The sequence below is a fragment of the Pseudophryne corroboree genome, chromosome 6 (assembly GCF_028390025.1).
Source record: "Pseudophryne corroboree isolate aPseCor3 chromosome 6, aPseCor3.hap2, whole genome shotgun sequence".
NCBI lineage: Eukaryota > Metazoa > Chordata > Amphibia > Anura > Myobatrachidae > Pseudophryne > Pseudophryne corroboree.
Genome location: NC_086449.1, coordinates 417,235,393 through 417,259,210, shown reverse-complemented (window position 1 = coordinate 417,259,210; position 23,818 = coordinate 417,235,393). Strand labels below are relative to the sequence as shown.

Sequence of the window (23,818 nt, the reverse complement as noted above, 5' to 3'; positions counted from 1 at the left end):
GTAGCCGCATTGCGCAGGCACGTCATTGCCTGGCGACGGCCGTCACCAGGCAGCGACACCACTACTGACAAAAGCGGTCACAGCGGCAACCGCAAGAAGATTGACAGGAGGAAGGTGGATCCTGGCAGCAACTCGCCATTTTCGGGGAGTGGTGAGTCAAACGCAGGCGTGTCCAGGCGTTTGGAGGGCGGATGTCTGACGTCAATTCCCGGGACCTGCATCGCTGGATCGATCGCACAGGGTAAGTAACTCATACCCTGGTCTTCTTTTACAGGAAACTTTTTTTGCATAGCAGTGCTGCACAAGCATTCACAGCCCTGCTATGCAGAAATACACCCCCCATAGGCTGCGTCTAGTTGATCACATGGGCAAAAAGTTGCTACGAGCGATCAACTTGGAATGACCCCCTATGTTGCCCCAGTATTTTCACTCACATCCCTAATGTTGGCTACACAGCTACTGTATATCAGAAAAAGGGCTTAATATTGGCAAGCATGATCATGAAACAAGAATGCCCAAGAGTGTGATCAAAATAAGCAGGATCTTTGCTTGCAGGCAACCAGAAACCTTATCATCAGAGGACTGATATGTTATAATGCAGTGTTTCTCAGGAACTGCTAACAGTGCATGTATTCTAGGCCTCCTCATAGAAACACACGTGAAATAATTACTATCAGCTGTGGATATGAAAAGGAGTTAATCAGTAATTAATGCACCTGTGTTACAAGGTCTTGAAAGCATGCACTGTTAGTGGTGCCTGAGGGTCAGATATGAGAAACGTTGTACTAGTGTGTTATCTACTGTCCCCACATATAGGAACCATGTGATCTGGTTGCAGTCATAAGGTACATAAATCCTTAGGGGGAAATTATACATTAAAGTGATAAGCATGTCCAGGTATATCAATCCTCCAAAACTGCGTTATGTCAACTTTGCTTACACTATAAAATTCTGTAGAACACAGATTTATTAGTTTGAGAAATTTAGTTATTTTCTTGAAAGGCAGAACTCTATAAGATTAGGAGCGGAGCGTGTAGTAACAGGCACTGATACATAAAATCTGTATTCCCTTTAATCTTTGCATGGAACACAACAAGATGTGTCAAAAAAGGAGAGTGTTGTTACAGTATAAGCTATGAAATTACATTCTCTCTCTATATTGGGGTCACCCAAGGTTCTACTCTCTGCTCTCTGATTTTCTCTCTTGATGCAGTAATACATGTTCTCACAGTGAACGAATGCACTGCTTTTGCATCCACTACCACCTGTATCATAAGATACACAAATCTACCCCTTCTCAACTGATCTCTCCTTTATTAACTTGTGTCTCCAATTGCCTCTCTGCAATCTACACCTGGATGTTCCAAAGTAACTAAATATTCAACACATTTAAAATGGAGCTCATCATCTTCCCTTTCCTAGTTTTACTACTCTGGGCCAGATGCATCATCGCTTGGAAAGTGATAAAATGGAGAGTGAGAAAGTACCAGCCAATCAGGTACTAACTGGCATTTTTCAAACACAGCCTGTGACATGGCAGTTAGGAGCTGATTGGCTGGAACTTTTTCTCTCTCCATTTTATCACTTTCCAAGTGATGATGCATCTAGCCCCCTATCTCTAGTCTCCCTCGTGCCTGACATCACACTCTCCCAAGCCCATTGCATTGGTATCATCCTTGACACGGTCTCTGACCTTCATTCCCCACATTCAGCCCCTTGCGGTACACTCTAACTTCCTCCTGCAAAACATTCCAGACTACACCCTTTTCTCACTTTGGAAATTCCTACACTTGCTGCCCGCTCTGAGTCCCACAAACTGTTGCTCAGCATGTGAATCTGGGAGTATGGAACCAAGTGGTGACATCACCTGGCAATGCTCTCCCAGCTCATTACATACATAGAGAAGCAGCAGCCCACAGAATCACAGGTAAGAAGCAACGGCCTCTCCATATCATCATCTGGCACGTAGTACAGAGTACTGCTTGGACAATAAACATACTGAATGAGTGTCATTATGTCACGAGTGTCATTATGTCACTCATTCAGTGTTATTGGTGTCCCTTAAATGTTAGCCTATTGTTAGCATAAGCCCTGTTGTTGCCATTTAATTAGAGCTGCTCTGCCTTCTAGTAGTATATACAGTACATTTTATTGACTTGGTAATCCCCTAGCAGGCGCCAAGAGGTTAATTCATGCAGCTGCTGCATCCAGTTGCTGTATCAACTTGCCCCATTTCACAGAAATACAGTATCAACCAAATTCCGTCTGACTCGGAATAGGGTAAATCTACGAAAAAATATGTAAATTTGCATCTGAAACTGCGCTGTATGCACAAATTCGCAATTTTGCACCCGTGCACAGAGATCTGTGCGACTCAGAATCAGGCCCATTATGTGGAACAAGGATTATTCATTCTTATTAAGAAGTACACATGGCATTCTTAATGAGCGCAGAATGTACCAATGTCACCAAAATATGCCAAGTAGTGGTGTCACATTCATGGTCTGTTAAACAATGTGAACGTTGTTTGTCCGCTACAGGGACCGATAATTGGAATTCCATGTGGTTTTTATGCTGTATTCATGAAAAAGCTCAAGTTCATTTAGCAAAGACCCATACACATGTGTGTGCATAACCCAATGAAACAATTAAAATGTTAATAATTTGCAAATGCACATAATATTATAATGTTTTACCAATTTATCCATGAATATTAATACTGGTATTAAGCAACAGTATTATTATTTTATTGTCATTTTATAAAAACAACATATGGAAATAATTAGTATCATCAATCAGTGTCTTATTATAATAAAATAAATACTTGTATTTAATTGAATGCCTATAAAAGTTTCTTTTGCATGCACAATGGGTTTTGCAAAAAAACTTAAAGTACTGAAATTAGCCGAAGGGCACTATAACTATAACTACATAAGTAGATAAACACTGCACATGCAGCCACATTAAAACACCATTTGCTGAGGAACGGCTTTTGTTTAAGGCATTTTAGAAAAATAAATGTTACCTTTCTTTTCAAAAAGATCAAATGCTTGATCAAATTTCTTCTTTACTCCTGTTGACAAGCTTGTGAAAGAGAACCAGTGGCATCTCTTTGTATTTTTATCAAAAGTAAACGCCCTGGAGAGAATAATGCATTTATTAACATTAAACAAGGATTTCTATTTAATACTACATTCAAACCACAATCTTTTGTGCTCCAATTAAATATGCCGACAGTGGTAAAAGAATGTGAACTGACTCATTACATAGTTAACTGTATAAGGGTACATTTATTTCATCAAAGGCCTCACATATCTTTCATCCACCGGCATTAATCATAATTTAGTAACAAAATACATATTATTTATAATTTTACAACTTATTGAACAAAGTAAATGTGGTACATACTGTAATGGCTGCAGATACCTACATATGGTAAAAAGTTCAAAATAAACGTTGTCACGTACAGTTTAAAAGAAGTTCTGTGAATTCCTCATAAAAGGGCAAGCAACACACAAGTATTTATAGTCCATCTCTGCCCAAATTTTAGCACAGATAAGCATCAGATTAGGCCTGTGATCGGAGACTACAAATTCAAAGGCAAAGAACAATCCTTTCCATGAGTACAAAATATGCATGAATATACCCCTGGCTGTCGGGATCCCGGCTGTCAAAAGACAGACGCTACAGATTCCCAAGAAAAGTACATTAAATCCATATATTATCTTTTAGTGTATTATCATGTTGGAAGAACTTTATTATACAGTATGATAATATACAAAAACATAATTTTATAAAAGCCTACACAAAACAAGATGTACTAAACGTTTGTCTCTAGATACTGCAAATCATAAAACTAAGAACATGTGGGAGATATGAAGTTTCATATAAGTATGTACTTGAGAAGTTTTTTTAAGTGCTCCCACTGAAAGTATAAATACTTTTTTTGTTAGTGATACTGTATGGATTAATGATAAGTCATTGCTGAAAATAAAAAATAACAATTACCAGAGAATTGTGTGATGAAATTGCTAAAAGTATTTCTGCTTAAAATTTGAAGCAAACCCTTTATATGTTTTCTAGGTGACCTTTGGAAAAACCACATTTAGTACCAAATTTGAATATTCTATATAAAATCTTCAGACAGATATAGCACTGTGACTTTTCCGTACTCCACAAATAGCAAGGTGAATTGGTCTAATACATCAAGTGTTTTATCTATCATGTTGCAGATACGCGTCTTACTTACTTGCAAGTAAAGCACAGTCCTTTGTTACGACTACATCTTTTGGCACAGCTCTCAGTGTTGTTTAAAAGTTTAGTTTTCACCTCCAGTGCCTTGTTGATTCTAGTTAGAGTGGTGCCTGAAGTCTTTCTATAATCATGAAGGGTGTTGCGTTTCCTCATCTTGCCCTCTGTGGAAATATAATCACACAAGTGGGAATACACCACAAGAACATTGATCTTTTTAATTGATTTACATACAGTACCAGAAGATTCCAGGACCTAGACCTAAATGTTAATTATGTAAATGAATTCCTATGCAGAGTACCTTTCTTCTCAGTATAGCGCTGTGAAAAAGGAGATTTATGGTAAGACTTACCATTGTTAAATCTCTTTCTGCGAGGTACACTGGATTCCACAGGGAATAACATCGGGGTGTAGAGATGGATCTTGATCCGAGGCACCAATAGGCTAAAGCTTTGACTGTTCCCAGGATGCACTGCACCGCCTCCTCTATATCCCCGGCTCCAGGCACTGGAGTTCAGTTTTGTTAACCCGTCCAATGCAGTAGCAAGTTAAAGAGACAACAGTAGTTAATAGCCACAGATAACCACATTCTCACGACAGGAGAAGGTACCAGCGGCTAATGCCATACAAACCCAAAGAAGCTAAGTGCGTCAGGGTGGGCGCCCTGTGGAATCCAGTGTACCTCACAGAAAGAGATTTAACAATGGTAAGTCTTACCATAAATCTCCTTTTTTGCAGTGGGGTAAACTGGTATTCCACAGAGAATAACATCGGGGATGTCCTAAAGCAGTTCCTCATGGGAGGAGACGCACTGTAGCGGGCACAAGAACCTGGCGTCCAAAGGAAGCATCCTGGGAGGCGGAAGTATCAAAGGCATAGAACCTGATGAACGTGTTCACTGAGGACCATGTAGCCGCCTTGCACAATTGTTCTAGGGATGCGCCACGGCGGGCCGCCCGGGAAGGTCCAACAGACCGAGTAGAATTGGCCTTGATAGTAGCAGGAGTTGGAAGTCCAGCCTGTACATAAGCTTGTGCAATCACCATTCTAATCCATCTGGCCATGGTCTGCTTATTTGCAGGCCAGCCACATTTGTGAAAACCAAAAAGGACAAAGAGAAAATGAGTGCTCCTAAGAGAGGCGGTTCTCTTCACATATATACGGAGAGCACATCCAAACACTGTTCTTTGGAGGATAAACCAGGAGAGATAAAGGCCAGAACCACAATCTTCTGGTTAAGGTGGAAAGACAACACCACCTTAGGCAGATAACCAGGACGAGTTCTAAGAACCGCATGGTCACAGTGAAAAAGAAAGGGTGACCGACAGGATTAAGCACCCAAGTCTGAAACCCTTCTAGCAGAGGCAATAGCCAGCAAAAATAAGACCTTAAGTATAAGCCATTTAAGGTTCACAGACTCAAGAGGTTGAAACGGAGACTTTTATAGGGCATCCAGAACAACCGACAAATCCCAAGGAGCCACAGGAGGAACATAGAAAGGTTGAATCCGTAAAACAACCTGAGTGAAAGTATGAACGTCAGGCAGAGTCGCAATTTTTCTCTGAAACCATACCGAAAAGGCTAAAATATGAACCTTGAGGGAGGCTAGATGAAGGTCTAAGTCCAGGCCCTGTTGCATAAATGCCAAAAGTTTAGCAGTACTGAACTTGCACGCATCATAATTCTTAGCCGCACATCAGGTGAAGTAAGAATTTCAGACCCTATAATAAATCCAAGCTGAAGCTGGTTTACGGGCTTTCAACATAGTTTGAATGACCGCCTCAGAAAATCCTTTGGCCCTCAGAACTGAAGCTTCAAGAGCCACGCCATCAAAGCCAGTCGGGCCAGATCCTGGTAGACACAAGGGAACTGAACAAGGAGGTCTGGGTGTTTCGGAAGTAGAAGCGGATGCTATCGAGAGACCCTGCAGGTCTGAGAACCAATGCCGTCTGGGCCACGCTGGAGCTATTAGAAGTAGTAATCCTCCTTCTTGCTTGAACTTTCTTATTACCCTGGGATGGAGTGACACCGGAGGGAACACGTATGGCAGCCGAAAGTTCCATGTTATTGCCAGTGCATCCACGAATGCTGCTTGAGGATCCCTTGTCCTTGCTCCGAAGACCGGAACCTGTTGAGACGCCATCAGGTCTACATCTGATAGGCCCCACTTGTCCACTAGGAGTTGAAAGACTTCCGGATGAAGTCTCCACTCTCTGGCGTGTACGTCCTGATGACTTTGGAAGTCCGCTTCCCAGTTGAGGACCCCCGGAATGAACACTGCCGATATGGCTGGCAGATGGCGTTCTGTCTATAGAAGAATCTTTGACACTTCCATCATTGCCATGCGGCTTCAAGTGCTACCTTGATGATTTATGTATGCCACCATGGTGGCATTGTCCGACTGTAATTGAACAGGCCTGTTCTGTACCAGAGGCAAGGCCAGTGTCAGAGCAATGAACACTGCCCGCAACTCCAGAATGTTTATCGGAAGGAGAGATTCCTCCCTGATCCACCAACCTTGAAGAGAGTGTTGCTCCAACATGGCGCCCCAACCCCGAAGACTAGCATCCATCGTTAGGAGGCAGTTGGAGATCCAGAAGGGATGACCCCTGCTCAATCGTTGGTCCTGGAGCCACCAGCTCAGAGACAGACAAACTTCCGGAGTCAAGCAAATCATGTGAGACCTGATCCGGTGAGGCAGGCCATCCCACTTGGAAAGGATTAACCGCTGCAGACTCTAACATGTCAAAAGCCGACACCATGAGGCCTAGTACTTGCATCGCCGAGTGTATCGACACATGAGGGTGAGAGAGGAAGCATCGTATCTTGTTCTGAAGATTCAGGACCTTCTCCAGAGTCAAGAACAACCGTTGGTTGTGTGTGTCCAGTAACACCCCCAGGTGTACCATGTTCTGAGCAGGAACCAGCGAGGATTTCTTCCAGTTGATGAGCCACCCGTGGGCTTGCAGGAATTGGACCGTCAGCTCCAGATGATGGAACAGAACCCCTGGGGAGTTTGCCAGGATCAACAAGTCATCCAGATATGGCAGGATCCTGAAACCCTGACGGCAGAGAAGGGCCGTCATGACCGCCATGACCTTGGTGAAGATTTGTGGAGCCGTGGTCAGTCCAAAAGGCAAGGCCTGGAATTGATAATGTAGGATGCCAAGAGCAAACAGCAGATATTGCTGATGCAACAAGGCAATAGATATATGTAGGTAAGCATCCTGTATGTCCAGGGATACCATATAGTCCTTGGGCTCCAAGGCCAGAACAATAGAGCGAAGAGTTTTCATACGGAATTTGGATACCTTCACAAATTTGTGAAAAGACTTGAGGTTGAAAATGGGCCGTGAGGTTCCATTTGATTTTGGAACTAGGAACAGCGTTGAATAGTGCGCCATGCCTCTCTGAGCCAGAGGCACCGGCACTATCACTCATGTGTCTAGGAGGGATTGTACCACCAAATGTAGAGTTTTTGCTTTCAACGGATCCGAAGGGATATTTGTCATGCAAAACTGGCGACTTGGACGTTTCTTGAAAAATATGGTGTATCCGTGAGTGACAACTTCCCTCACCCAGGCGTCTTAAGTGGTCTGTAATCATACCTGAGCGAATCGCAGTAGTCGGCTTCCCACCCTGGGGTCCCCCAGGGGGAGGCCTGCACCATCATGCAGCAGGCTTGTCTGGTTTGGAAGCAGGCTGACAGGCAGCCCAGGAACGAAAGGTAGTACTTTTAGCCTTTGGAGCCGATGGATTAGTACTCAGTAGACATGCAGTTTTAGCAGATGCTAATTCAGCAACAATCTTGTTCAGATCTTCCCCAAAAAGGATGTTTCCCTTAAAACGGATCACCTCCAAGGTCTTTTTAGAATCCAGATCCACAGACCAGGACCACAACCACAGAATCCGGCGAGCCAGAATGGACGTAGTAGACGCTTTGGCTGCCAGCACACCGGCATCAGAGGCCATCTCCTGTGCTGTGGTAATATATGAAAGACACTGTATGGCATTATCAGAAAAATTAGAAGGTAGCTCCGCTTCAACTTCTTGAACCCAGGCTTCAATAGCTTTTGCAGCCCAAGAAGCCGCTATAGTAGGTCTATGCACAGCACTCGTAAGAGTGTAAATAGACTTCAAGCAACCCTTCACACGCTTATCCATCAGTTCCATCAGAGAGGTGACGGTAGTGACAGGCAGAGTAGAAGTCACCACCAGATGTGCAACATGTGAGTCCACCGGAGGTGGCGTTTCCCAATTTTTACTTAACTCTGCAGCGAGGGGGATAACGAGCTAGCATCTTTTTAGACAGGGAGAATTTCTTTCCTGGTCACTCCCAGGATTCCTGACGTATGTCAACTAAATTGTCAGAATGTGGCAAAACTAATTTAGTAACCTTCTGACATTTGAACTTATCAGGTTTCTTAGACGTATCTGGAGGTTCAGTTTCATCATCGATCTGAAGAATCAGTTTGATAGCCTCCAAGAGGTCAGGAACATCCACCTGATTGTAGATTCCCCATCAGAACCATCTGCATAAGTGTCTAATGGGTCAGTATATTCGCCATCTTCATCGGATGAAGTAGCCGAAACATGCGTGCATTGTGAGGAAGAAATGGCCCGCTTAGATGACCTTTGGTCCTAGGGGGGCGAGGGTCAGGCTTTTGTTTAACCAAAGACTGATTTAACCGCTGTAACTGAGTTGACAGAGAACCCACTCATGGTGGATTTAAGACAGGGACAATATGTACAGGCACAGGGGGCGCAAGTCTCATTACAAGCATAGTCAGTAAATTAGAAAAAGTAGCCCAAAGTGGGTCTTGGTGTGACACCGGTGCTGCATGCTGTCCGAGGATAACAGAACCCCCAATACCTGGACCCTCAGCTGGAATATTTTCCTCAGATAAATCTGCGGTGTCAGCACTGAATGACGCAGGATCAACCACAAATCTCCCGCCCTGTGACGCAGACATTATTGGAGAATGTAGCTCTAGGGCAGTGGTGGCCAACGCGTGGCTCTTGAGCCACATGCGGCTCTTTCTTTATTAAAATGTGGCTCCCAACACTCAAAGTCACGTGACCACAAGAGATCTGTAAACCACTGCACACCAGCCAGACATGCAGCAGCACTACGTAGACTAAGAACTGAGGGAGCCAAATACACATGGGAGAGCTGGCTGGAGTGATACAGGCTGGTGCTGGCTGGAGTGACACAGGAGGGTGCTGGCTGGAGTGACACATGGGGGAACTGAAGTGTATTATGTGAATCTGGCTTTTCAATATATTTTATGCGGATCTGGCTTTTTACATTTTTTGATGTGGAAGTGGCTTTTTCATTGTATTTTATGTTGGATCTAGCTTTTTCAATGGATTTTTATACCAGGGGGCGTGGCCTAGCATGCACAAGGTCACAACCCATTTGTCACAACTGAGGGCCTGAGCTGACGGGAGGCAGCCTCAGTTGTAGGGGCTGAGATGTACCGGAACCTGGGAGGTTGTATCAGACCCCTGGACATGTAAGTAACATGAATAATAACTGCCCGAAGGCGTGACCACGACAACTTGGATAAAAGTCAATGATGTTTATTATGACAACTCCGCAACACAGCAGCAGTAAAAGAAAACGTAAAAGTCAGCAAATAATAAATACAGTTCCTGGGTACTACAGGATGGCAGGAGCCACAGGGCACTGGTAGTGTGAGATAGTTCTTATGATCTTCTAGATGGAAAGTCCTTACCAGGCCCGACTGTAGCAATGGAGATAACCCAGGATTGTGCCAGCTGGTGTTCCTGGAAAAGCTGGGTTGCTGAAGGTAAAACAGCTGCTGTGGATACTGGCTGGAACCAGACTGTTGTTAGCACGGAGTGGATACTGGCTGGAACCAGTTAAATAATAAATGAACTTGGGAGTGATGAAATATGAACTGAAATGTAGAACTTGAGAGCGGAGAAATAATAATACCGGTGGAGAGTGGTAAAGTGTAGAAAGGACACCGGCCCTTTAAGGGAAGCTGTACTCTGCTGGAAGCTGAGCTGGAAGCAGGTAATGTTGTAGCTTGAAACAGATGAATCCACAATGGTTTGGAGAGTCAGGCTACACCGCAGGTGGAATGCTGGTGCGGGTCTCTATGGTGGAAGTCTTGAGACAGGAGCTGGAACCTGGAAGACAATCACAGGAGAGAGACAAACAGGAACTAGGTTTGACAACCAAAGCACTGACGCCTTCCTTGCTCAGGCACAGTGTATTTATACCTGCAGCAAGGAAGGGATTGGCTAGGCAATTATGCAGATTAACAATACTGACAACAGATTGGAGGAAATGATCAGCTGACAGAATCCAAGATGGCTGCGCCCATGCAGACACTTGGAGGGAAGTTTGGTTTGTAATCCATGTGGTAATGAAAACAGTAATGGCAGCGCCGGCCACTGGAGACAGGAGACGCCAGGCTGACAAGTGCACATCCAACCACGCGGACACAGCGGAGGCCGCGGCTGACGTAATCGCCACTCTGACACTCTGCATGCAGAAGCTCAGGGACGGCGACGGAGGCCGCGGGAGACGCCATGCCAGATGTAATAAGGCGTTACTGTGACAGCGTCTCAGAGAGACAGGAGAGGATGCAGGAATGTGAACATTAGGATAACAGATGGGATCCGGTCCTGGAGCGCTGAGCCAGCCTTAGGAGGCATCTGATGGGTAAGAAATGGCGTCCAGATACCCGGATCGTGACACCATTTTTGCAAGTGCGCCTTCGGCTCGAAGTCGGCTCTTTGATGTACCTAACAAGATTTCTTGGCTCTTTGTCTCCGACTGGTTGGCCACCCCTGCTCTAGGGCGTAGCAGTACAATACAGCCAGTGGCGTGTGATTGCAAATGCAGATGACAAACAGAGGATTTAAGTGGTATATGGTGACTGAAATACACAGAGAAAAATACCAAGCAGTATATCCTGTGAAACACTATATATATAAGACCCTGATGCACTTAGCCCCCGTAAGGGTACAGAATATAGGGATAGCAATATGTGTGAGATACACGGAATAGGAACCACTCAGCAGCTATTGGCACACACAGTCACATGTACAATGCAGAAATGATTACAAACAACAATAAAACTGCACTGGACTAGCAATACTAAGTAAAGCTATGAATGTATACAGATATAACAATGCACAGTAAATACTGGATGTATATCACAGGTTACTTGTACTAAATATCCCTGTAGCTATGCACTTGTTCTTAACTAACACTGTCTAAACGACATGCAGAATACTTAAGTGTCCTGTAAATGCACAGCGCTGATGAGGCAGGCGGCTTTACAGAGGAGACAGTGCCCAGCAGTCCCAGAATCAGCGCAGCTCTGTGTAGTGGCGCCCAAACGCTTACAGGAAGTGAGGGAAAGAGAGAGATGCAGCTCCTGGGCGGGAACATCTGCTGTAGATGGTGCCTGGGGCTGGGCGAGGGGCTACATTTCAGAGCCTTATCCGCTCTGCTGGACTTCACCACCGGGTACTATCATACCTCCCAACATGACCCCCTCCAGGAGGGACACAATGCTCTGATTCTGGACTTTTCCCTTAATGTATGAATGCCAGCACCTGTTTTGAACAGGTTAATGCATAGGTCTGCAAACTCGGTCCTCATTACCCCACACAGTGCATGTTTTGCAGGTCTCCTCACAGAATCACAAGTGAAATAATTAACTCCACCTGCGGAACTTTTAAAATGTGTCTGTGAGTAATTAATACACCTGTGCACCTGCTGGGTTACCTGCAAAACATGCACCATACCTCCCAACATGACCCTCTCCAGGAGGGACAGAATGCGCTGCTCCTGGACTTCCCTTATAATTCAGTCCAGAAGCAGAGCATTGTGTCCCTCCTGGAGAGGGTCATGTTGGGAGGTATGATGCACTATGTGGGGTAATGAGGGCCGAGTTTGCAGACCTATGGGTTATTGGATAAGAAAGGTGTTTCACCACAAGTGAGGGCAATCATACATTAAGAGGGAAGTCCAGGAGCAGAGCATTCTGTCCCTCCAGGAGAGGGTCATGTTGGGAGGTATGTACTATGGAGCCTGTACTAAACAGATTTTAGTAAATTCGACCTGTGCTCCTTGCCCTGGTGGATATAGTAAGGTCCCTGCACAGCCACCGTGTGCGGTGGTGCGGTCCATCTCACCGAGACCGCAACCGGATCGCGATTTCGATGGGTCCCATCTGGGGGACCCTCTTACCTCCTCCCTATCGTGCAGCCACGCGATCCAGGAGAGCATGTGTGGTATGTGTGCCTGATGAGACCGGAGCTCCTCCGCTGTAAGTACCCGGCAACCAGGGCGCGGGAGTATACAGCACGATATGTCAGTATGACATATAGCACCAAGTGCCTATGCTGCAGCCCTTGAAGTCTTCTTTGTTGTCAGAAAAGCTCTTTTCAGGGCTGCCTAGCGCTGCCCTCCCTGCTAGTTGCCTGCACTGCAGGCACCAACTTACAAACTGAGCTCCAGTGTCTGGAGGCGGGGATATAGAGGAGGCGGTGCAGTGCATCCTGGGAACAGTCAAAGCTTTAGCCTGTTGGTGCCTCGGATCAAGATCCAACTCTACACCCCAATGTTATTCCCTGTGGAATACCAGTGTACCCCGCTGCAGAAATAGATGCAATTTACAAGAGACATCCTTAATCGACTTCCTAAAGTTCACAATTTACAGTATATGGGGGTGATTCAGACCTGATCGCTGCTGTGTGTTTTTGCACAGCGGGCGATCTGCAATAGACTGCGCATACATATACACTGCAATGCGCACGTACATTGGCAAACAACAACAGGCATCGCCGGTCAGCAACAGGCTGGTGCGAAAATTCTAATTGCACAGCCATTCGCATGCTGATTGACAGGAAGAGGCCGTTTGTGGGTGGTAACTGACCATTTTCTGGTGTCTCTGGGAAAACGCAGATATTCCCAAGCATTTTCAGGGAGGGTGTCTGACGTCAGCTCAGGACCCGATCAGCCTGTTCTCATCGCACTGTAGGAGTAAGTCCTGGGCTGCGCACACACAGTGAGGTGTGAACTGATTTGCAGCTATCCGCTGATTGAGGGATTTTTAGCAGCTCGCCGTACACATGCGATCGCACACTTGCACAGCGAATATATACTCCCCTTGGGCGGCGACTAACTGATCGCAGGACAACAATTTTAGCAGCCTAGCGATCAGGTATGAATCACCCCCTATGTGCTAATGCTTAAGCCATGTATCTGAACATGTGGCTGTTTATACAGACTGAAACACCAGTAGGATTCTGACGAAGGTGAAATGGGTGATTGACAGTGCAGGAAGCATTGCTATCAGCAGAAATAGGAAGTGTTCCTGGGAATGACTTTTCCTTCTTGATATGTTTGAGCTTTTGCTGTTTTAATAGAATGTCTGTATAAGCAGAAACTTAAATGAAGGACTACAGCCAAGGCTATTGAATAAGCCATACTATACTGTACAAATTTAACATAAGGTTAAATTCAGTTCATATCCCCAGTTGTTAAATATTGTTATATTTTTTCAGAGTATAGCAACATTTTTCAACGTAAAAACTAACAATGATTGTGGGTTCATTATTCTCAAAGATCTGTGGTAGCTACTAGCAAATAGGTAAGAGGGGGCAGAGCCGTAACTAGACATTTTGGTGCTCTATGCCAGATAGAGAATTGCTCACCCCCCCCCCCATCCTATTTAAAATAGGGACAGTGAGCTCAAAACTAAAGGGGTGTGGCTTCATTAGAAAGGGCATGACCACAGAATAGTACCAATTCACATTACACCACACAGTAAGAGCCCCTTATACATTTTATGCCACACAGTAGTACCCCTTATACATGTTACGTCACAGCAGAGTACCTTATACACATTATGCCACAGAAGAGCCTCTTATACAGGTTATGCCATGGTAGAGCCCCTTACACACTAGCGATGTGCACCGGAAATTTTTCGGGTTTTGTGTTTTGGTTTTGGGTTCGGTTCCGTGGCCGTGTTTTGGGTTCGAACGCAATTTGGCAAAACCTCACCGAATTTTTTTTGTCGGATTCGGGTGTGTTTTGGATTCGGGTGTTTTTTTCAAAAAACCCTAAAAAACAGCTTAAATCATAGAATTTGGGGGTCATTTTGATCCCAAAGTATTATTAACCTCAATAACCATAATTTCCACTCATTTTCAGTCTATTCTGAACACCTCACACCTCACAATATTATTTTTAGTCCTAAAATTTGCACCGAGGTCGCTGGATGACTAAGCTCAGCGACCCAAGTGGCCGACACAAACACCTGGCCCATCTAGGAGTGGCACTGCAGTGTCACGCAGGATGGCCCTTCCAAAAAACACTCCCCAAACAGCACATGACGCAAAGAAAAAAAGAGGCGCAATGAGGTAGCTGTGTGACTAAGCTCAGCGACCCAAGTGGCCGACACAAACACCTGGCCCATCTAGGAGTGGCACTGCAGTGTCACGCAGGATGGCCCTTCCAAAAAACACTCCCCAAACAGCACATGACGCAAAGAAAAAAAGAGGCGCAATGAGGTAGCTGTGTGAGTAAGCTAAGCGACCCTAGTGGCCGACACAAACACCTGGCCCATCTAGGAGTGGCACTGCAGTGTCAGGCCGGATGGCCCTTCCAAAAAATACTCCCCAAACAGCACATGACGCAAAGAAGAAAAAAAAGAGGCGCAATGAGGTAGCTGTGTGACTAAGATAAGTGACCCTAGTGGCCGACACAAACACCTGGCCCATCTAGGAGTGGCACTGCAGTGTCACGCAGGATGGCCCTTCCAAAAAATACTCCCCAAACAGCACATGACGCAAAGAAGAAAAAAAAGAGGCGCATTGAGGTAGCTGTGTGACTAAGATAAGCGACCCTAGTGGCCGACACAAACACCTGGCCCATCTAGGAGTGGCACTGCAGTGTCACGCAGGATGGCCCTTCCAAAAAACACTCCCCGAACAGCACATGACGCAAAGAAAAATGAAAGAAAAAAGAGGTGCAAGATGGAATTGTCCTTGGGCCCTCCCACCCACCCTTATGTTGTATAAACAGGACATGCACACTTTAACCAACCCATCATTTCAGTGACAGGGTCTGCCACACGACTGTGACTGAAATGACGGGTTGGTTTGGACCCCCACCAAAAAAGAAGCAATTAATCTCTCCTTGCACAAACTGGCTCTACAGAGGCAAGATGTCCTCCTCATCATCATCCTCTGATTCATCACCGTGTACATCCCCCTCCTCACAGATTATCAATTCGTCCCCACTAGAATCCACCATCACAGCTCCCTGTGTACTTTGTGGAGGCAATTGCTGCTGGTGAATGTCTCCATGGAGGAATTGATTATAATTAATTTTAATGAACATCATCTTCTCCACATTTTCTGGAAGTAACCTCGTACGCCGATTGCTGACAAGGTGAGCGGCGGCACTAAACACTCTTTCGGAGTACACACTTGTGGGAGGGCAACTTAGGTAGAATAAAGCCAGTTTGTGCAAGGGCCTCCAAATTGCCTCTTTTTCCTGCCAGTATACGTACGGACTGTCTGACGTGCCTACTTGGATGCGGTCACTCATATAATCCTCCACCATTCTTTCAATGGTGAGAGAATCATATGCAGTGACAGTAGACGACATGTCCGTAATCGTTGGCAGGTCCTTCAGTCCGGTCCAGATGTCAGCATCAGCAGTCACTCCAGACTGCCCTGCATCACCGCCAGCGGGTGGGCTCGGAATTCTGAGCCTTTTCCTCGCACCCCCAGTTGCGGGAGAATGTGAAGGAGGAGATGTTGACAGGTCGCGTTCCGCTTGACTTGACAATTTTCTCACCAGCAGTTCTTTGAACCCCTGCAGACTTGTGTCTGCCGGAAAGAGAGATACAACGTAGGTTTTAAATCTAGGATCGAGCACGGTGGCCAAAATGTAGTGCTCTGATTTCAACAGATTGACCACCCGTGAATCCTTGTTAAGCGAATTAAGGGCTCCATCCACAAGTCCCACATGCCTAGCGGAATCGCTCAGTGTTAGCTCCTCCTTCAATGTCTCCAGCTTCTTCTGCAAAAGCCTGATGAGGGGAATGACCTGACTCAGGCTGGCAGTGTCTGAACTGACTTCACGTGTGGCAAGTTCAAAAGGTTGCAGAACCTTGCACAACGTTGAAATCATTCTCCACTGCGCTTGAGACAGGTGCATTCCACCTCCTATATCGTGGTCAGTTGTATAGGCTTGCATGGCCTTTTGCTGCTCCTCCAACCTCTGAAGCATATAGAGGGTTGAATTCCACCTCGTTACCACTTCTTGCTTCAGATGATGGCAGGGCAGGTTCAGGCGTTTTTGGTGTTGCTCCAGTCTTCTGTACGTGGTGCCTGTACGCCGAAAGTGTCCCGCAATTCTTCTGGCCACCGACAGCATCTCTTGCACGCCCCTGTCATTTTTTAAATAATTCTGCACCACCAAATTCAAGGTATCTGCAAAACATGGGACGTGCTGGAATTTGCCCAGATTTAATGCACACACAATATTGCTGGCGTTGTCCGATGCCACAAATCCACAGGAGAGTCCAATTGGGGTAAGCCATTCTGCGATGATCTTCCTCAGTTGCCGTAAGAGGTTTTCAGCTGTGTGCGTATTCTGGAAAGCGGTGATACAAAGCGTAGCCTGCCTAGGAAAGAGTTGGCGTTTGCGAGATGCTGCTACTGGTGCCGCCGCTGCTGTTCTTGCGGCAGGAGTCAATACATCTACCCAGTGGGCTGTCACAGTCATATAGTCCTGAGTCTGCCCTGCTCCACTTGTCCACATGTCCGTGGTTAAGTGGACATTGGGTACAACTGCATTTTTTAGGACACTGGTGAGTCTTTTTCTGAGGTCTGTGTACATTTTCGGTATCGCCTGCCTAGAGAAATGGAACCTAGATGGTATTTGGTACCGGGGACACAGTACCTCAAACAAGTCTATAGTTGGCTCTGCAGTAATGATGGATACCGGAACCACGTTTCTCACCGCCCAGGATGCCAAGGCCTCAGTTATCCGCTTTGCAGCAGGATGACTGCTGTGATATTTCATCTTCCTCGCAAAGGACTGTTGGACAGTCAATTGCTTGGTGGAAGTAGTAAAAGTGGTCTTACGACTTCCCCTCTGGGATGACCATCGACTCCCAGCAGCAACAACAGCAGCGCCAGCAGCAGTAGGCGTTACACTCAAGGATGCATCGGAGGAATCCCAGGCAGGAGAGGACTCGTCAGAATTGCCAGTGACATGGCCTGCAGGACTATTGGCATTCCTGGGGAAGGAGGAAATTGACACTGAGGGAGTTGGTGGGGTGGTTTGCGTGAGCTTGGTTACAAGAGGAAGGGATTTACTGGTCAGTGGACTGCTTCCGCTGTCGCCCAAAGTTTTTGAACTTGTCACTGACTTATGATGAATGCGCTGCAGGTGACGTATAAGGGAGGATGTTCTGAGGTGGTTAACGTCCTTACCCCTACTTATTACAGCTTGACAAAGGCAACACACGGCTTGACACCTGTTGTCCGCATTTCTGTTGAAATACTTCCACACCGAAGAGCTGATTTTTTTGGTATTTTCACCAGGCATGTCAATGGCCATATTCCTCCCACGGACAACAGGTGTCTCCCCGGGTGCCTGACTTAAACAAACCACCTCACCATCAGAATCCTCCTTGTCAATTTCCTCCCCAGCGCCAGCAACACCCATATCCTCCTCATCCTGGTGTACTTCAACACTGACATCTTCAATCTGACTATCAGGAACTGGACTGCGGGTGCTCCTTCCAGCAATTGCAGGGGGCGTGCAAATGGTGGAAGGCGCATGCTCTTCACGTCCAGTGTTGGGAAGGTCTGGCATCGCAACCGACACAATTGGACTCTCCTTGTGGATTTGTGATTTCGAAGAACGCACAGTTCTTTGCTGTGCTTTTGCCAGCTTAAGTCTTTTAATTTTTCTAGCGAGAGGCTGAGTGCTTCCATCCTCATGTGAAGCTGAACCACTAGCCATGAACATAGGCCAGGGCCTCAGCCGTTCCTTGCCACTCCGTGTGGTAAATGGCATATTGGCAAGTTTACGCTTCTCCTCCGACGATTTTATTTTAGATTTTTGAGTCCTTTTTTTACTGATATTTTGTGTTTTGGATTTTACATTCTCTGTACTATGACATTGGGCATCGGCCTTGGCAGACGACGTTGATGGAATTTCATCGTCTCGGCCATGACTAGTGGCAGCAGCTTCAGCACGAGGTGGAAGTGGATCTTGATCTTTCCCTATTTTTAAAACCTCAACATTTTTGTTCTCCATATTTTAATAGGCACAACTAAAAGGCACCTCAGGTAAACAATGGAGATGGATGGATACTAGTATACTTATGGATGACGAGTGACTGACGACACAGAGGTAGCTACAGCCGTGGACTACCGTACTGCGTCTGCTAGTATAGAGATGATAATGATATAAAAAATATATATATATCACTACTGCAGGTATATATAATATAATGACGGACCTGCTGGACACTGTCAGCAGACTCCTAAACTACTAGTATGAAGAAGATAGAAAAAAAACCCCCACCACAGGTAGGTATACAATTATGGACGAGCACTGACGACACAGAGGTAGCCACAGCCGTGGACTACCGTACTGCATCTGCTAGTATAGAGATGATAATGATATAAAAATATATATATATATATATCACTACTGCAGGTATATATAATATAATGACGGACCTGCTGGACACTGTCAGCAGACTCCTAAACTACTAGTATGAAGAAGATAGAAAAAAAAACCCCACCACAGGTAGGTATACAATTATGGACGAGCACTGACGACACAGAGGTAGCTACAGCCGTGGACTACCGTACTGCGTCTGCTAGTATAGAGATGATAATGATATAAAAAATATATATATATCACTACTGCAGGTATATATAATATAATGACGGACCTGCTGGACACTGTCAGCAGACTCCTAAACTACTAGTATGAAGAAGATAGAAAAAAAAAACCCACCACAGGTAGGTATACAATTATGGACGAGCACTGACGACACAGAGGTAGCTACAGCCGTGGACTACCGTACTGCGTCTGCTAGTATAGAGATGATAATGATATAAAAAATATATATATATCACTACTGCAGGTATATATAATATAATAACGGACCTGCTGGATACTGTCAGCAGACTCCTAAACTACTAGTATGAAGAAGATAGAAAAAAAAAAACCCACCACAGGTAGGTATACAATTATGGACAAGCACTGACGACACAGAGGTAGCTACAGCCGTGGACTACCGTACTGCGTCTGCTAGTATAGAGATGATAATGATATAAAAAATATATATATATCACTACTGCAGGTATATATAATATAATGACGGACCTGCTGGACACTGTCAGCAGACTCCTAAACTACTAGTATGAAGAAGATAGAAAAAAAAAACCCCACCACAGGTAGGTATACAATTATGGACGAGCGCTGACGACACAGAGGTAGCTACAGCCGTGGACTACCGTACTGCGTCTGCTAGTATAGAGATGATAATGATATAAAAAATATATATATATCACTACTGCAGGTATATATAATATAATGACGGACCTGCTGGACACTGTCAGCAGACTCCTAAACTACTAGTATGAAGAAGATAGAAAAAAAAACCCCACCACAGGTAGGTATACAATTATGGACGAGCACTGACGACACAGAGGTAGCTACAGCCATGGACTACCGTACTGCGTCTGCTAGTATAGAGATGATAATGATATAAAAAATATATATATATCACTACTGCAGGTATATATAATATAATGACGGACCTGCTGGACACTGTCAGCAGACTCCTAAACTACTAGTATGAAGAAGATAGAAAAAAAAACCCACCACAGGTAGGTATACAATTATGGACGAGCACTGACGACACAGAGGTAGCCACAGCTGTGGACTACCGTACTGCGTCTGCTAATATAGAGATGATAAAGATGATAGAGATGAACAAAAAAATATAACACTACTGCAGGTAAATATTTATATAATATAATGAATGACGGACCTGCTGGACACTGTCAGCAGAATGCGTTTATAGAATAAAAAAAAAAAACACCACAGGAGTGTTTAACTTTTTCAGGCAGACAAAATACTGGTGGTCACTGGTCAGTCACACTGGCAGCAAAAGTGTGCACTGTACTCCTGCTATAACTGCACCCCAGTCTCCCCCACAATTCAGCTGTGTGAGCAGTGAGCACTCAGCACAGTCAGATATACATAGATGATATTATCATGCAGCACACTGAGGCTGAGCACAGATATGGTATGTGACTGTGTATCATTTTTTTTCAGGCAGAGAACGGATTATATTAAATAATAAATAAAACTGGTGGTGGTCACTAGTAACTATCAGCAAAACTCTGCACTCTGAGTACTCCTAATGCTCCCCAAAATTACTAAGTTAGTAGTAAATCAACTCAAGTGTCTCTATCTATTCTAACGGAGAGGACGCCAGCCACGTCCTCTCCCTATCAATCTCAATGCACGTGTGAAAATGGCGGCGACGCGCGGCTCCTTATATAGAATCCGAGTCTCGCGATAGAATACGAGCCTCGCGAGAATCCGACAGCGGGATGATGACGTTCGGGCGCGCTCGGGTTAGCCGAGCAAGGCGGGAAGATCCGAGTCTGCCTCGGACCCGTGTAAAAAGGCTGAAGTTCGGGGGGGTTCGGATTCCGAGGAACCGAACCCGCTCATCTCTATTACACACATTACACAACAGTAGAGCCCCTTGTACACATTATGCCAGGTAGAGCCCCTACACATTATGGCAGGTAGAGCCCCTACACATTATGGCAGGTAGAGCCCCTACACATTATGGCAGGTAGAGCCCCTATACCTCATTACTTCTCCTCATTTCTCATTCTTATCATTCCTCCCCCACCACTCAGCAGGGTGTAGTGTCAATGAGCAGTGTGTGTATGTGAGCTGGGTGTAGTGTCAGTGTGCAGTGTGTGTGAGCAGGGTGTAGTGTCAATGAGCAGTGTGTGTATGTGAGCAGGGTGTAGTGTCAGTGAGCAGTGTGTGTGTGTGTGTGTGTGTGTGTGTGTGTGTGTGTGTGTGTGTGTGTGTGTGTGTGTGTGAGAGCTGGGTTTAGTGTCAGTGAACAGTGTGGAGAGAGATAGAGAGATATTTTTCCTCGCTGGGAAGACTACTGTGGGCATATTAAAGCTTGGAAAACACAAAGAAAGGCACAGATCATATCAACCCTGAACAAATGGATTAATTCAATGGTCTAACCAGCTTCTCAATTACTGATACATACTCAGTTACTGATATATATACCTCCCAACATTGGTAGATAGTAAGGAGTGATCCCCTGTAGTGGCGAAGCCATTCCTAGCCAAAAAGCAATGCCCCTGTTTTCCGTCACTATGGGGCATGGACAGCATTCTATGAGTTTCTGGAATGCCCCTATTCCCTCTGTCTCCCATGAATAGACGCTGTGTGCATGCGTACAGCATCTATTAACCGCTGCTCTGCTAGGCAGAGCAGTGACTGACAGGAGCCTTCCAACTGCCACGCACCGTGGGACACTGCGACCCGCAGGTGGTACAGCGGGACAGTCCCAAAAAAGGGACTGTCCTGTGAAAATCAGGACAGTTGGGAGGTATGCTGATATACTAACTCCAAAGACGAGATTGGCACTTGCTAATACATGATACAGTACTGTAAGTAGTTTTTTTAAGAAGCGTTATATATCTGAACCGTAATAAAAAATACCATTAAAACTAGCAGACATAACAGACCGCAGATATATGCCCTCTAGCTGATCAAACAGGTGCAGTTGGAATCCTGATCATAAAGTGAGTGGCAGACAGACGAACAGCGTAAATGGTAGCGCACACTGGGGCAGATGTATTAAGGGGCAGTTCGGACTGGCCCACAGGGGTACCAGGGAAACCACCGGTAGGCCCCACTACCTGAGGGCCCACTCCTTCCTCTAGGGATCAGGTTCCAGACTGTGCACTTGTATTATACATGGTAGATATGTTGCATTACACTGCACTAAACTATTGTGTATTTCAAGCCTCTGTGGAGGCTGGCCATACCCCTTTGTAGGCTGGCCACACCCCTAAGTATGGGTCCCTATAACTGCATTCCCCCGGTGGGCCCTTCAGGCTCCAGTCCGACACTGTTAAGGGGGACAGTTACTAAGCAGTGATAAGAGCAGAGAAGTGAGCCAGTGGAGAAGTTGCCCATGGCAACCAATCAGCACTGAAGTAACATCTATAATTTGCATACTATAAAATGATACAGAGCTGCTGATTGGTTGATGGGGCAATTTCTCCACTGGCTCACTTCTCAGCATTTATCACTGCTTAGTAAATGTACCCCTAAGCCTGGAGAAGGGATAAAGAAGTGATGTCAGTGATAAGTGCAAGGTGATAACGCACCAGCCAGTCAGCTCCTGTAATTTTTTTGGCTAGTTGCGTTATCACCTTGCACTTATCACTGCTTTATCACTTCTACAGGTTAATACATCTGCCCCACTGTACTGACTCCCATCTTTTAAGTCATTGAGAGTAGAAATAGAGAGAGCACCAATGCATATTATTTGGGGACACTTGCTTTTCCTCCCTAGGTGAGATCCCCTACTGTATCACCCCCCTTTTGTTACTGTGAGATATGTTGCTCATCATAATATAAACTAATGCAGTAAGGCACATTGATTGCAGAAACACTCGAGTAACACCTCAGTGAGGCATACTGCCACCTCAAATATATTATAATACATTCAGAAAAACAGTGAGAATTGTGTACTGTAAATGAGAATGTATGCAGTGAGGCATGTTGATCACCGTTGTACACAGTGTCTACAACATGCATGACCCAGTAGGGAGGGATGCAATTTTACTGTACAGCCAATTATTCTTAACTTTGACATGTTTATGAATAGCTCTGTACATCGGGCCTAATTCAGACACGATCGCTGCTGTGTGTATGCACCGCAATGCGCCGGCGCGTCGGACGACTGCACTGGACATCGGTGCATACCGATGGGATGGGAGTAAAAAGCGATCGCACGGGCAATCGCAAGGTGACTGACAGGAAGAGGCCATTTGTGGGTGGCAAATGATGGTTTCAGGGAGTGTCCGAAGAAACGCAGGAGGGACCAGGCGTTTGAAGGGAGGGTTTCTGAGGTCAGCACTGGCACCGATTATCGCACTGGAAGAGTAAGTCCTGGGCTGTGCAGAGACTGCACAAATGTCATGTTATGCAGCTCTCCTGCACATGCGATCGTACCCCTGCATACTGATTTCCTCCTCCCCCTGTAGGCGGTGACTACTTGATCGCAGGGATGCAAAAAACGCACCCTAGTGATCAGGTCTGAATTAGGCCCTTTGTGGTCATCATTATTAGGCTTTTAGTAAGAGAACATCATTTGGGTTACATTTTTAATTATTAAATGCAGGTACTCCTTAACACTATCATATAAGGTTTACATTAAGATAATTCTGAAATGATAATTTTCTGAGTTAC

The 23,818-nt window shown here is 45.4% G+C and overlaps 1 protein-coding gene across 1 annotated transcript in view; it reads right to left on the bottom strand.

Annotated features, from left to right (window-relative positions):
* The window catches only part of HGF (hepatocyte growth factor), a 209,260-nt gene that overhangs the window by 144,070 nt on the left and 41,372 nt on the right, over positions 1-23,818 (bottom strand). Inside the window, exons 2-3 of the mRNA XM_063926946.1 lie at positions 4,250-4,415; positions 3,026-3,138 (exon numbers count right to left, since the gene is read on the bottom strand). Coding sequence (XP_063783016.1) covers positions 3,026-3,138; positions 4,250-4,415 — 279 coding nt within the window. The remainder of the gene's footprint in view (positions 1-3,025; positions 3,139-4,249; positions 4,416-23,818) is intronic.